Raw genomic sequence first — 16,126 nt, forward strand, 5'->3', positions numbered from 1 at the left:
AAAAACCATGTAAATCTGATACAACATAGGTAGTTTTTGCTACATTACCTGTTGTTTAGCGAGTGCTCTCCGTTGCTTCTTAGTTAGCGGCGCGGGTTCTGGCGGTGGCTGTTCTTTCTGCTTGGCCGCCTCCGCCTTGGCCGCTTTAGCCTGTTCTTTTTGCTTTTTCTGTAAATAAATACGTCATATTTTATAACCGCAACAGTTGTTCCCTTGTATTCATAGAACTGTCAGTTTACAAGATAAGTGCAGAGTATGTACGTTATCGTTAGCCTTATCCGACGGGAAGTAGTTTTAAAAAAAAATACGTCAGAAAAATATATGCTTATACGATGAATAAGAACATTTTACTTTGATGATACAGGCATTTTGACTTTTGACCGACTCAAAGAGTCGAAACTCGTGTGCTGCAAAACGTATAATACCTTGTCCTTATTAGCCGTCTGCACCAGATGGTTCATGTGAGCCAGTGCTTGCTCCCAACTGCTGGCGACCGGTTTCTTCTCCTCGGGCTGAGGCTTGGGAGGTTCTGGTTGACGGACCGGCTGGGCTGTTGGTTGAAAGTACATATTGGTTATTAAATCACTATCACTACATACTGTACATAGTAAAAAGCGAAGACACTTTTCGCGTCTGCCTGTTAGGTCTTTAAAACTACACAACGGATTTAAATAGATACAGTGAAGTACTTTTTATCCTTAAAAAGTAAAAAATTAACAAAAAAAATCAAAGATATATTTACTAGTAGTAGCGTCGTATATTATCAAAATGAATCGCAAATTGTGTTGGTAAATAAGCGCATAATGCATAACGCATGGGACAATTTTACAAAATCTTCTTTTATAATTATGTTTAAATTGTAGTGTGTTTGTGATGTATTTGTGCTGTACTTTTTATTTCTTTTTTTTAAATCGTAGGATGGTTCTTTCGGTGAGAAAAATCATAATTTCCGTGTATACCCTGATTTAAAGTAGAATAATAAATAATACATACCTGTCCGATAGTCATTGGTGGGTGGCCGGCTCATGTTCATTTGCGCGTATCTGTTAGGATCGATCGCAGGCCGGTTTTGCATTTGTGACATATCTGTAAAAAAAAGTTGTAGAATTTCAATAATAATGATAAGTTAAAATCTATACGCAATAGCGTATTGAATGATTGTATGTGGCGGTTTTCGTATGCTTTCCGTAGGCATGTCAACAGTCAACTGTTGCGTCATCGTCTGCCTCTGTCTCTGCAGCTCCAGCACTCGCTGGCGCTGGAAGTCTAGTAGAGAGAGAGAGAGAGAGAGAGAGAAAGAGAGAGAGAGAGGTGTACTCACTAGTGACAGTGGCGGTGGGCTGTTGCGTCATCGTCTGCCTCTGTCTCTGCAGCTCCAAGACTCGCTGGCGCTGGAAGTCTAGTAGAGAGAGAGAGAGAGAGAGAGAGAGAGAGGTGTACTCACTAGTGACAGTGGCGGTGGGCTGTTGCGTCATCGTCTGCCTCTATCTCTGCAGCTCCAAGACTCGCTGGCGCTGGAAGTCTAGTAGAGAGAGAGAGAGAGAGAGAGAGAGAGAGAGAGAGAGGTGTACTCACTAGTGACAGTGGCGGTGGGCTGTTGCGTCATCGTCTGCCTCTATCTCTGCAGCTCCAAGACTCGCTGGCGCTGGAAGTCTAGTAGAGAGAGAGAGAGAGAGAGAGAGAGAGAGAGAGGTGTACTCACTAGTGACAGTGGCGGTGGGCTGTTGCGTCATCGTCTGCCTCTATCTCTGCAGCTCCAAGACTCGCTGGCGCTGGAAGTCTAGTAGAGAGAGAGAGAGAGAGAGAGAGAGGTGTACTCACTAGTGACAGTGGCGGCGGGCTGTTGCGTCATCGTCTGCCTCTGTCTCTGCAGCTCCATGACTCGCTGGCGCTGGAAGTCTTGTAGAGAGAGAGAGAGAGAGAGAGAGAGGTGTACTCACTAGTGACAGTGGCGGCGGGCTGTTGCGTCATCGTCTGCCTCTGTCTCTGCAGCTCCATTACTCGCTGGTCTAGTAGAGAGAGAGAGAGAGAGAGAGAGAGAGGTGTACTCACTAGTGACAGTGGCGGTGGGCTGTTGCGTCATCGTCTCGTCTGCCTCTGTCTCTGCAGCTCCAAGACTCGCTGGCGCTGGAAGTCTAGTAGAGAGAGAGAGAGAGAGAGAGAGAGAGAGAGAGAGAGAGAGAGAGGTGTACTCACTAGTGACAGTGGCGGGGGGCTGTTGCGTCATCGTCCGCCTCTGTCTCTGCAGCTCCATGACTCGCTGGCGCTGGAAGTCGAGAGAGAGAGAGAGAGAGAGGTGTACTCACTAGTGACAGGGGCGGGGGGCTGTTGCGTCATCGTCTGCCTCTGTCTCTGCAGCTCCAAGACTCGCTGGCGCTGGAAGTCTAGTAGAGAGAGAGAGAGAGAGAGAGAGAGAGAGAGGGGGGTGTACTCACTAGTGACAGTGGCGGTGGGCTGTTGCGTCATCGTCTGCCTCTGTCTCTGCAGCTCCAAGACTCGCTGGCGCTGGAAGTCTAGTAGAGAGAGAGAGAGAGAGAGAGAGAGAGAGGGGGGTGTACTCACTAGTGACAGTGGCGGTGGGCTGTTGCGTCATCGTCTGCCTCTGTCTCTGCAGCTCCATGACTCGCTGGCGCTGGAAGTCTTGCATTCTTTGCATCTGAAACATAAAAATGTTTGGGTTAGTAAAGAATAAAACTAACTAAAGTAAGAATCCTTATGTCTGGTAAATAAAGTTGGTTTTCTTTGTTAAAAAAACAAATCACGGATACAATGTATGGATTTGAAAGCTGTCATAGGGCTCATGCTATAATTTAGAAAGTATAACACCCCCGATACGAAAACATAGAATTCAATTTTGACGATTGACTGGTGTAGAGTGCTTAGTGACCCTGACTGCTATTCCAAAGGACCAGGGTTCGATTCCCGACCGGGGCTTGTTTAAAGAGAGATATTTATTTGTACTAGGGTCTTGGGCTAATATCTGTATAATATGTATCTCTGTAGATATATCAGCTGTCCGATACCCATACTGCCTAGTTTGGGGTCGGATGACCGTGTGTGAGATGTCCCCAAATATCAATAATACCTTCTCCTCCCTGGTGGGCTCTCGTATCTTGAGCAGGTTGCGCTCGCACTCGTCGAGCCGCGCCGACACTTGCTGCACGCGCTTCTCCGCCTCCGTCAGCTCCTGTGCGTTATACAGGGTGTTTAGACATACATGTGGGTCATATACAGGGTGTTGTGAAAAACAACAGAGTTGTCCGAACAGGGAAAAAATATATAAAGTATGAAACATTTATTCGAAGTACCGAAAGCGTCACAAAGACATACACAAAAAATTAAATGATAGGTTTTTTATCTTTTAAGTCAAGTTTTAAAACATACAGTTTACTGTGGTACAGATAATAGTTATGTAAAACAATCTGTTTTTTAACTCCTCAACTCATGTGCGTCATGGTTCATGGTGTTATTAATTCAATTAATTTACCTTAGAAGTCTCGTTGACGATTTGCACCAGTTCGTCGTACTCTTCCACGACAATCTGCTTGTTTTGCGCACTCTTCTTCTTGTTTTTACCTGTTAAAAACATCAATTCGTTAATAGAACTGTATTTAAGTATTTCTTACACTAACTTGGGTACACTATTGCCGAGTTGCAGAAAGGGGCTAAGCTAATGTCGGCATTAAATCTATGTCTGTCTTTTTCTGTCCGTATACTGTAAAAGCATTAGGTTCTCTACTCGTTTCTCTAAGGGGAACAATTGTTATGTCTTGTTGTACTCTTACTTCGTTTCTACAGCATAGCCGCAAATTGGTGACCCCAACATGATCACACGAAAAAATGCTACAAGAGTTAAGGGACCTTGCTGATGATGATGATCCTTAGTAGTCCTACCTCGTTTCTGCAGCCTGGCTGTCAAGTCCTGCATGCGTCGCGAGTGGCTGTTGTGAACTGCTCTCAGGCGCTCCACTAGAGCTTTCAGCGACTGGTACTGGGAGCGGAGAGACGCCGCTTCGGAGAGTAGCTGCATTTCCAGCTGTGAAAGGATATATGGCGAGTTAGAGATAAATAGATAGAGACTTTGTTGTAATAATATAAAGATAAAATTCAAGGAAGACATTTACTAAGCTCCGGTTCGCCCAAAAATTATGGGATAAAATGACTAACCATGACTGCTGTACCGTTCGATTCCCGGCCGTGGTAGATATTTATTTAAAGACATATATTTGTACTAGGATGGCTGTTCATATGTATCTGTGAAGATATATCAGCTGTCCGACACCCGTATTAGACCGCGGGTACGAAACTTGCGACGGGCGAAGCTACGGCAGGGCTCCGCGGTCACCCGTTTAGTACATAACGCTATGTTTTTAATGCATTAGATTATGTTGCCGTCGCTCCGCTCGTCGTAAGTTTCGTACCCGCGGCCTTACAGATAGCCGTGTGTGAGATGTCCCCACATACCTTCTTGCCTGAAAATCTATATGAGCAGTCATACTGACCTGGTCTTCAAGATGCCTAGATCTAGGATGACATACCTTCTTAGCCTTCTGCCGTTGTTTCTTAGCTCGCTTCTTCCCTCGGTCCACGTGCCTCGCCGGTCCTTCAATGTACTGTAGTAGAGCGTCCAAATCTCGAGGGTCTTCCCGGCAGCCGCGCCAGCACGAGTCACTGCTGGAATAATATAATTTTTAGGTTAGCTTTTGGTTCATAAAATGGCTAGAGAAAAAAAGCAAATGGCGCCGCGATGCAATGACAAATGGTCCAAGCTTAGGATGGAAGGCAGTTTAGACCTTGAGGACATGCACAGGTTTATTTGTTAACACTTTATTGTATACATAAATACATAGGTACAGTAAAATCTTAAACTAAACTAGTATACAAGGGTGGACTTAACGCCTAAACGCGATCTCTTCCAGTCAACCCTACAGGTTCCACTCGAGAGAGCCAAGTGCAGGAACTTCGCCTCTCACAGAATAGAATAGAATAGAATACCCCTCGGAGCTGCTCGTGTCCGTGCTAGGGTCCCGGCTGCGCTGCGCCTGCTGCTGTCTGCTGCGCGCCTCCAGCTGCTTCACCACCATCTCTTGTCTGTAATGTGTGCCGTGCTAGACCCCCGTGTGCATTACCCCTCGAGCGGTGGTAGGTCAGTCAGGTAAGCGCCCGCTTCTCACGCCAGAGATGCGGGGTCGAATCCTGTCGCTGACATATACCAATGAGTACAATGTATACCATCGCTCTTGCGGTGAAGGAAAACATCGTGAGGAAACCTGCATATCTAGATCTAGCACATCTAGATATGTGAACCCACCATCCCGCAGTGGACCAGCGTGGTGGGAAATGGTCTATGCTAAGGAAGGCAGTTTAGACCTTACTTAGAAAGGCAGTTCAGACCTCGGGGACATGCACAAAGGTTCCACTCGAGAGAGCCACGTTGAAGAACCTCGCCCCCTCCCAGAATAGAATAGAATAGAATACCCCTCGGAGCTGCTCGTGTCCGTGCTAGGGTCCCGGCTGCGCTGCGCCTGCTGCTGTCTGCTGCGCGCCTCGAGCTGCTTCACCACCATCTCTTGTCTGTGATGTGTGCCATGCTAGACCCCCGTGTGTATTACCCCTCGAGCGGTGGTAGCTCAGTCGGGTAAGCGCCCGCTTCTCACGCAAGAGATGCGGATTCGAATCCCGTCGCTGACATATACCAATGAGTACAATGTATACCATCGCTCTTGCGGTGAAGGAAAACATCGTGAGGAAACCTGCATATCTAGATCTAGCACATAGCAGTGGACCAGTGTGGTGGGAAATGGTCTAAGCTTAGGAAGGCAGTTTAGACCTTGGGGACATGCACAAAGGTTCCACTCGAGAGAGCCACGTACAGAAACTTCGCCGCCTCTCAGAATAGAATAGAATAGAATACCCCTCGGAGCTGCTCGTGTCCGTGCTAGGGTCCCGGCTGCGCTGCGCCTGCTGCTGTCTGCTGCGCGCCTCGAGCTGCTTCACCACCATCTCTTGTCTGTAATGTGTGCCATGCTAGACCCCCGTGTGCATTACCCCTCGAGCGGTGGTAGCTCAGTCGGGTAAGCGCCCGCTTCTCATGCCAGAGATGCGGGTTCGAATCCCGGCGCTGACATGGACCAATGAGTTCTTAACTTAACTACAATGTAAACCATCGCTCTTACGGTGAAGGAAAACATCGTGAGTAAACCTGCATATCTAGATCTAGCACATCTAGATATGTAAACCCATCAACCCGCAGTGGACCAGCGTGGTGGGAAATGGTCCAAGCTTAGGAACGCAGTTTAGATCTTGGGGACATGCACAAAGGTTCCACTCGAGAGAGCCTATATATATCTATGTATAGGAACTTCGCGCCCTCCCAGAATATAATAGAATAGAATAGAATACCCCTCGGAGCTGCTCGTGTCCGTGCTAGGGTCCCGGCTGCGCTGCGCCTGCTGCTGTCTGCTGCGCGCCTCCAGCTGCTTCACCACCATCTCTTGTCTGTAATGTGTGCCGTGCTAGACCCCCGTGTGTATTACCCCTCGAGCGGTGGTAGCTCAGTCGGGTAAGCACCCGCTTCTCACGCCAGAGATGCGGGTTCGAATCCCGTCGCTGACATATACCAATGAGTACAATGTATACCATCGCTCTTGCGGTGAAGGAAAACATCGTGAGGAAACCTGCATATCTAGATCTAGCACATCTAGATACGTGAACCCACCAAAGTGGGAAATGGACCAAGCTTAGGAAGGCAGTTCAGACCTTGGGGACATGCACAAAGGTTCCACTCGAGAGAGCCACGTACAGGAACTTCGCCCCCTGTCAGAATAGAATAGAATAGAATACCCCTCGGAGCTGCTCGTGTCCGTGCTAGGGTCCCGGCTGCGCTGCGCCTGCTGCTGTCTGCTGCGCGCCTCGAGCTGCTTCACCACCATCTCTTGTCTGAAAACATTGTGAAATAGCATTAGTGTATAAGATAATGTTAGTAAAGTTACAGGAGTAATGAAAGGTTTACGCTGGACACGTCTAAAGTTCAGGACGTGTCTAAACTGTGTTTTATGATTTACTAGCGGTTGCTTGCATGGTCCACTTTGCCTTCAATATCATTTAATATATTACAATATAATACTCTTTATAATACATTTTATAAATTTATCACTTATCAACATGCTGAGCACGGGGTGCAAGACGCGCACGACTAGACGTGGCAAATGTTTTCCATCACATTCTCGCGCGATGTTAGACAGCGCCTTATTGTGCGCGACTTGCGCCCTGAGCTACGCACACTAGCCCCTCACATCCCGAGACCCGATCCCTAAACACAAAAAAATAGTGTTTAACAGTTTTTTAGCGGTGTCAAACAAAATCTGTCAAATTTAGTTTTAAACACTTATCAAACAATGTAAAACTCATGTAAATGTAAATCTAAAACTTATAATAAACAGTTCTCAGACTTTGACATTTTTCATTTAACGCAAATGAGCTTTGTAAATAGAATAAGGGAATGGTTTTTCGCCAAGGACAGTTATTGATTTACAATTTAAAAATTTAGAATTAGCCTCCAAATTTAGATTTTTGGTAACTTTACGTCTTATTTTTTCTTATTTAATTACATCAGATTTTTCTTATTTATTATTATTTTTTTTTTTTTAAATGACATGCTTGTAACTTTTGTGTGTAATATACATGAGTCAACTTTAAATGAATTTTTTGTTTATGTTTTTTTGCTTGTAATTTTTAATTGCTTGTAATCTTTTGTACTTTTTTTGTGTGACTGTATTGTAATGTAACCTAAATTTTGCATGTATTTTTTATACTTTATTTTCCGTCTGATGTAATTGTGATTCGTTTGTATAATGTAAGTCCGTAATTGGCCTATGTATGGCTTATATAATACCTAAGCTATTATTTTGTCTTGTGCTGTGGATTTTGTGAAATAAATAAATAAAAATAAAATAAATAAATAAATGTTTAATGTTTTTTGTGGTAGCACAGCTATTGTCTTAAGTCTGGTGTACCAATGTGTCACCGGGACGTGAACAGCTAGTGACTCCCCCGCAACTCACCTGGACATGGTCTGCCCCTGTTCCTTGCTTGGCTGTTGCTTCTTCACTTGTTGCAGCGCGTGCGCCTGCGCTTGTAAGAACTGCTGCTGTTTCAGTTGCTGCGGATGTATACAGGGTGTTTTAGTTGTAATGTTAGTTGGTATACAGGGTGGTAGAGACTAAAGATGAATAGATCATTCACGGCAGGTACGATACCGGTTGAAGATGGGAATGTTGGAAACATATTTTTTGTTGCATAATTCCTCTGGTATTATACTGGAATATTCCGATCTGTTCCTTTCAAAATTCACCCTAGGGTAGATTTTGGGCAATGTAGCTCCAAGAATTCACCCTACCATACGTAAAAAATATATCAAAGCAGAGTAAATTCTGGTATATACGTTTCCCAGAATCCACAAAAAAGGGGGCGTAATGACGATATGTTGGTTGACAATGAGCAACTGTGGGCTGATAAATAGTCAAAGTAGCTTATGTGTTAATTCAGGGTGTCAGCTAACTTCCATACCAAATTTTTAGTTTTTAAATATTAATTTAATTCAGTTAATTTCATTTAAATCGCTTTAGCCTTTTTGACTTGAAGAAGTAACAAACATAAACACACAATCATATACTCACAAACTTTCGCCTTTATAATAGTAGTAGTATAGTGTATCATTTGTTGGACTTCTAATAAATAAATAAAATTAGTAGGATTTTTGTACACTAACCTGTAGTCTAATCTGCTCCATAGCTTGCGCGTTGACTTTCCCATCCGCGGGCGTCGGCGGCGCGCTCGCCTGCGCCGGCAGCGTGCGCTGGAGCGGCTGTAATGATAATTAATGTCTTTAAAGGTTCGCTGGAAGATATTGCTTTGGTAATAGGATCGCCTTTGATGTGTTATAGTCTAATTTTATATTGCTGTACTAAGGGCTTTGGACCCGGAGTTGTGTACAGCGACGCTCAAATACAATCGATAGGAAATCAGTCTATCAGATCTATCAGCCGTGGCCGGTAGCTCCTAGTCAAAAAAATTAGACTAGGCTTAAGCCTACCCTTCCTTCATTGGAAGGAGACCCATACCCCAGCAGTGGGGACGTGATGGGTCGTGATGATGATGAAGAGCTAACCTTCACTTTACTGTCGTCTACGTGTATTCTGGCCATCCTCTCCGCCAGCTGATGTTGCTGATCGGCCTCCGCCGGCGCCGGCGCGGGGGGCGGGGGCTGTTGGGCGGGGACGGCTGGCTTGGGTAATACCTGTTGAGGAGAAGGATTGGCAAAATTATTTATTTATTATGTGTTCCGTAGCGACATCTGAAATCCATGTTATGAGATAGCATCTCCCTTATCGTCACGCCAACTTGCAGTTTTCAAATATTCGCGCCTAAATTCCACGCTTCTCATTGGTCAAGCACTCGGGCGGCGTCCTTTCTAGCCGTCAAGTTGGTGAATTTTCCGCCATTATTGCGTCCAACTTAAAGTCGTACGCATTGCAGTTTTTTCAAAATCTTGTTTTAACTGAAATATTAGCAAATTTCCAACAAGATTTTGTTCGCGTCTCGCGTGTTGTGTGAAAATACCAAAATTAAGATGGATGCAGTGTCAGATGAGTGCAATTCGACCGCGGAAGTGTTTTCCGCAAGTCAAAATGGCGCGTGCCTTTCCGAAGAAAATGAGTGTGTGGTGTACATGCTGCGGTCCCCCGTAGCAGGCGCGCCAGAGGAACACAACACGCAAGTGCAGGAGGCGGGCGGCCCGGCGCCGCGCCCGGCCGGCGCGGCCGCCGCCCCCGCCACGCCCACGCGTCTGCTGCCGCCGCCCTCTCGCTCTCGTAAGAGACGTCGAAATACGTCGAGTTCCCGAAGCCATGGTTCTCGGAGTGGCAGCAGCAGGAGCAGGGCCAGCAGCTCATCAGAGTGCGCGCGCCGCAGCCGCAGGGATCGCCGCGGCACGCGCCGCGCGTCCCGCCGTCGCGCGCGCTTGCGTTCGCGCCCGCGCCACCGCCGCCGCCGGGGCGCAACCCGCCCCCGTGTCTGCTCATCGAGTTCTTCTGGGCTCGATACAAGGTTTGAAGTTCTGTCGCAGCAGCTGGTAAGTCAATTATCTGACTTAGTGAGTGCAAATAAGGAAAACCAACTAAAGCCACAAGAATTTTTACTTCCACCACAATCAAATGACGAGGTGTGTAATTTATCAATTTCCATAAAAAGAACCGTTAGTTCCGGCGGCGCCATCTCATAGAGTGGCTAAACTTGTGGAACATCAACACTTTAACAAAAGTGACTGGAAGTCTGTGCGATATGCTGACACCCAAAAGAAATATTTAGCGTGTCCCGCGTTCGTAGACTTAAAAGTTAACGAAGAATTGGCTAGCCTGGCCGACGAGTCGAGTTCCTTTATTAACTGGCCTCGTATGGAGCGTAGTATTGCAGCATTATCGAATGCATTCTTAACTCAAAATGAAATAGTTAATTCTTCACTGCAAAATGTTATTGACTGGGCGTCAAAGGTCAATGAACCGATAACAGCTTCTACCTTGTATACGAAAATGAAAGAAATTTTTGATAAGGATTCTAAGTATAAACTAGTGTCTCAGGATATATTACAGATTATTTGCGGAAAGCGGAACGAATGTATTGCGGCACGTAGGGGGGCACTTTTGAAACTTATTGGCGATAAATATATCTGTCAGGGCGTAGACATAGACAATATTCCACCGTCATCTGAATATTTATTTAATCCAGTAATGCTGGCAGAGTACATCAATAAAATAGGCGGTATTGACAAGTTAAAGCGTGCTGCCGTGAAATATAACACTGAACCACAACCTTCGACTTCAAGGTCAGGGTTATCGGTCTTTACATCGCCGACAAGACAACCCGCGCGCAGTGCTAGGCCGTTACAGTCGGTACATCCCGTGCCCCCGGCACACTCACACTCTGCTCATCCGTCTTATAAGCCAAGGCCCTTTCGTGGTTTTCAAGCAGGAGGGGGAGACAAAAAGTTCGATAACAAAAACAAGTCCAATTACAATAAATTCAAAAAATCTTATGATAAATGACTTATAGCCGTTTGTAGGTGGCTGCCTTCAATACTACCTTAACGTTTGGGAATCACTCATGGTGCCACCTGTAGTACTAAAACTAATAAAATCAGCTCGAATCCCAGTTTTTACGAAACCACCACTGATTATACAGCAGAAAACATAATAAGTTTCCATATACAGATGTCGCAAAGAATGACTGCTCAGATAAACCAAATGGTTGCAACAATCACCAATTGGATAGCGAAACCCTCAGGACTCGAGGATTTCACATAATTGTGTATCTCGCCGATTAATGCCTTGTCAGTCAGTGCAACTGCAAAGAGAGAGATCCTCTTAGAACACACAAGAGCAACAATAGATCTTCTACAAAGCTTAGGATGGATCATCAACTTTCAAAAGTCCATAATTACTCCATCAAAAAGTCTGGATTTCTTGGGTGTGGGTTGGGACATACACGCAAACTGCAAGTCCCTCCCACCATCAAAGACAGACAGTATTCAACAGTCAATTACTCGTCTGTTGGCATGTGGCAGTTGGATCCTGAAGCAGGCACAACGCCTCTTAGGGAAACTCAACTTTGCAGCCTTCATCACCCACCGGGGAAGGCTGCATTGCCGTTTTATGCAAAGACACTGTCAAAAACTCAAACTATGCCCCCAGACAGAGTTATTGATTCCAGAAGAGGTTTCAACAGAACTAAAGTGGTGGCTACAGAATCTGCACATCCCGTCCTTGATCCACGAACCACATCAAGTGATATATTACCTGGCCACAGATGCCTCAGACCAGGCACAGGGAACCCAAATAAACGATTCCAAAGTCATCGGCCAGTTGGAGAGTTTTCAGATGTCATGGCATTGCAATTGAAAGGAAATGTTCGCTGTTATAGGTGCCATAAGAATGAAATACAAGACACTCAGACATACAACAGTATTACTGCAGACTAGAACGACAACTGGACAGTTATGGCCTACATCAAGAAAGAAGGAGGGACCAGGTCGTTGACCCTACATTGTCTAGCCAAGACACTAATGGACCTCATTGACGAGCTCGACATTATGCTGATACCACAGTACCTTCCAGGCCCTTACAACGCAAACTGCTTGTCACGTGGTCGACCAACTCCAGAGTGGCATTTACTCAGCCCAGCAGTAGAAAGGATCTTCAGCCTTTGGGGCATACCTCAAATCGGTTCTTGTTCATAAATCTGTTATTTATAGTATGTGTGAAATCAGTTCTCAGGAAAAAACACCACAGAATCCGGTGGAAAAACACGATTTAAAAGCTATTTCAGTAGCAAAACCTGTGCCCATGAAAGCACCCATCTGGGATGCACGGGTGCTCATAGATATCTACAACATTCTTCTCCACAGGTAGATAACTGGTTTGAAGTAACTAAGAGAATAGCTGTTTTACTCCTATTATACTCGAGGCTCAGGGTACATGATTTAACTTTGCTGCGTTGTGACAATGAACATTTAATTGACAATGGTAATAGTATAGTCCTAATTCCTGTATTTGGTTCAAAAACAGATACCAACTCATTTCAACAGTCAGGTTGGAAGCTGTTATCGGGGGCAGATCATAATATTGATGTAATTTTCTGGTTAAGACGTTTATTAGAATTGTCTAGTATTAAGAGAGAGGGGAAACAGCTCACTGAATTGTTTTTAACATGTGGAGGAGAAGTTAAACCAGCTTCGGCTACTATTATTGGTGGATGGATTAGACGTTGCCTTAAGGATTCCGGTATAAGTGCTTCACCAGGAAGTACACGGTCAGCTGTTTCTTCCTTAAACTGGATAGAACCTGTAACCTGTAAATGACATTATTTCTAGAGCCAATTGGCAATCTGTGATAACTTTTCGTAAGTTTTATCAAAGAGATTTGCTACCAGTTGTTAAACCTAATGAGGGCAAACATTCCTTGTCATTATATTTTGAATCTGTGTAATACTCTATTGTTAGTATTATATTCTTGTTCTTGTTACATTGTGATTGAGATAAGAATATTTTGTGTGATAATAATTATATTTTTAGAAAATTGATTTCTGTTAACAGAATTATTATGTGATATTACATGCCTAAATAGGTACATAATTATTCTAAGTTTGTTGTGATTAGGTCCTATAGGTTCATGGCCAATTTATTTCCAATAAATTAGTATTATTATACAGGGTGTCCGAAAAGTCAACGTCATCCCTTAAAGGGCTGATAGGTCAGCTCATGAGAGGGCAGAATATCACAATATGACCTTAGTGAAAACACGATAATTTTCGAGATATTGACACTTTTATAAATTTGCTGAAAATCGACACCTTGGATCAGTTTTTTGCGTGCCGCCGGTACAAAAATCCATATTGTTAGAATTTGTTTGATGTTGCATCACCCTGTATAGCCCTGCTATTGATCGCAATCAAAAAAAATATCCAGTGATGCTGTATGTTAAAAAAAAACACGGTTTTCAAAGTCATAAAAGGTAATCGTATTTTTTTATAAACAACTTTGACTCTACATACTGTAAAAAAAATATACCACGCAAACCTGGCACCTAATTTGAAAAGATTGCTCATTTAATGCAGTTTCCAAAATGGTATGAAACGTTGCTATTGTTTCAATTAACAAAAAAGTTATTGCTATTTTAGTACAAAACGACCTCGATGTAAAATTGTTTTAAGGAAATTTATCTGACTGAATTTATTAAGGGTAAGTCATGTTGGAATGAGTATTAAAAAAATAAAAAACCGACTTCAAAAAACCACTAAAATGTAAGAAATAATTTAAGGTTTACACAAATTCTACTCGTATGTGACAGTACAAATATACCTAAGGAGGAACTGTTCTTTTTTGATGTTGGTGCGGTGACAAAGTAATCTGAAGAAATATGGCACCAACTTCAAAAAAGAACAGTTCCTGCTTAGGTATATTTGTACTGTCACATACGAGTAGAATTTGTGTAAACCTTAAATTATTTCTTACATTTTATTGGTTTTTTGAAGTCGGTTTTTTATTTTTTTAAATTATTATTTTATTTTATAGTTTTTAGTTTATTTGCAATAATTTTCAATCAAAAGTAAGGTGCAAATGATACCAAAAAGTCCTACTAATCAATACGAATCATTCAAGCCTAAACACGAAGTAGTTGCTATATACTGTTGAGGAGTTCCCCTGACTGCCTTCCGTTTCCATCATCAGATCAGCTCAAGGTCACTATCATATTTTTTTGTTATAAGAACTATATTTACGTTCTTCATTTCATTAGAATCGGTTAATATGTGTCCAAAATGGAAATTCATACCCTGTTTTTACCCCTTTACCCACCCTTGGGGGTGAGATAAAATTCTGAAAAAAAAATGGGACCACCTGGGAGCTCAATGCAATACAACAAAAAAAGAATTTTCAAAATCGGTCCATAAACGGCGGAGTAATCGGTGAACATACATAAAAAAATATATATAAAAAAAAAAAAGATCCCGACGAATTGAGAACCTCCTCCTTTTTTTGAAGTCGGTTAAAAAGTAAAATAGGTGGTGGGGTCAGCCGTGCCAACATAGATGACGCAAAAATAGCTAAGAAAAAACTTACCAAACTCTTATAAAACATATTTTGCGTTTTTTACACCTTATTTAAAAAAATAAACATTTATTGACTTTTATTTTTATTTCTCAAAATTATAACACCACATTATTATATTAAGTACATAATGAGCAAAAAATAATACTCATTAATGGTCATAATCATAATTTTGATAGTTTGGTTTTGTTAAACAATAACTTTAAAATAAATAACAAGTAATTAGAGGTAATGTTAATGACAAACTGATCTGTCCCTTTTTTGGATACTGTGGGTGTACAATGTACACGTGTAAGCGTTTTACTTGTACAATATCACTCATTAGCACTACTCAGGAATGTACGTTACCATGTGCTACATTTATGGGGAATGTGGAGTTGCTATAGTCCACTTTTCTCGAGAAAGATACTCAAAATGCGTTTTTTTAGGGTTCCGTAGCCAAAATGGCAAAAACGGAACCCTTATAGTTTCGTCATGTCCGTCTGTCCGTCTGTCACAGCCGATTTACTCGGAAACTATAAGTACTACAGTGATGAAATTTGATGGGAATATGTGTTGTATGAACCGCTACAAAAATATGACACTAAATAGTAAAAAAAAGAATTGGGGGTGGGGCCCCCCATACATGTAACTGAGGGATGAATTTTTTTTTTTCGATGTACATACCCGTGTGGGGTATCAATGGAAAGGTCTTTTAAAATGATATAAAGTTTTCTAAAAATCATTTTTCTTAAAGTGAACGGTTTTTGAGATATCAGCTCTCAAAGTCGTAAAAAGTATGTCCCCCCCCCTCTATTTTTATAACTACGGGGTATAAAATTCTAAAAAAAATAGAGGTGATGCATGCTAATTAACTCTTTCAACGATTTTTGGTTTGATCAAAGTATCTCTTATAGTTTTTGAGATAGGTTGATTTAACTGTAATGACATAATAAGTTTATTATATTTGCTGCTACGGAACCCTTTGTGCGCGAGCCCGACTCGCACTTGGCCGGTTTTTTAATTCTGTGACAACGTTGTTTCTTTTCCTACTCCCGGCCACACCACCTATTTTACTTTTACTCATTCCAACATGACTTACCCTTAATAAATTCAGTCAGATAAATTTCCTTCAAACAATTTTACATCGAGGTCGTTTTGTACTAAAATAGCAATAACTTTTTTGTTAATTTAAACAATAGCAACGTTTCATACCATTTTGGAAACTGCATTAAATGAGCAATCTTTTCAAATTAGGTGCCAGGTTTGCGTGGTATATTTTTTTACAGTATGTAGAGTCAAATCAATGTTTATAAAAAAATACGATTACCTTTTATGACTTTGAAAACCGTGTTTTTTTTAAACATACAGCATTACTGGATATTTTTTTTTGAGTGCGATCAATAGCAGGGCTATACAGGGTGATGCAACACCAAACAAATTCTAACAATATGGATTTTTGTACCGGCGGCACGCAAAAAACTGATC

General features: G+C 42.7%; 1 protein-coding gene across 1 annotated transcript in view; it reads right to left on the reverse strand.

Annotated features, from left to right (window-relative positions):
• LOC105380894 overlaps window positions 1–16,126 on the reverse strand; it is a 66,685-nt gene that overhangs the window by 13,097 nt on the left and 37,462 nt on the right. The window contains 17 exon segments of the mRNA XM_048624283.1: window positions 49–168; window positions 426–550; window positions 994–1,086; window positions 1,322–1,484; window positions 1,829–1,899; window positions 1,941–2,009; window positions 2,307–2,513; window positions 2,563–2,656; window positions 3,086–3,187; window positions 3,488–3,576; window positions 3,895–4,036; window positions 4,539–4,674; window positions 4,996–5,108; window positions 6,363–6,498; window positions 8,064–8,161; window positions 8,771–8,866; window positions 9,170–9,298. Coding sequence (XP_048480240.1) covers window positions 49–168; window positions 426–550; window positions 994–1,086; window positions 1,322–1,484; window positions 1,829–1,899; window positions 1,941–2,009; window positions 2,307–2,513; window positions 2,563–2,656; window positions 3,086–3,187; window positions 3,488–3,576; window positions 3,895–4,036; window positions 4,539–4,674; window positions 4,996–5,108; window positions 6,363–6,498; window positions 8,064–8,161; window positions 8,771–8,866; window positions 9,170–9,298 — 1,983 coding nt within the window.

Source organism: Plutella xylostella, chromosome 11 (assembly GCF_932276165.1).
Source record: "Plutella xylostella chromosome 11, ilPluXylo3.1, whole genome shotgun sequence".
Taxonomy (NCBI): Eukaryota; Metazoa; Arthropoda; class Insecta; order Lepidoptera; family Plutellidae; genus Plutella; species Plutella xylostella.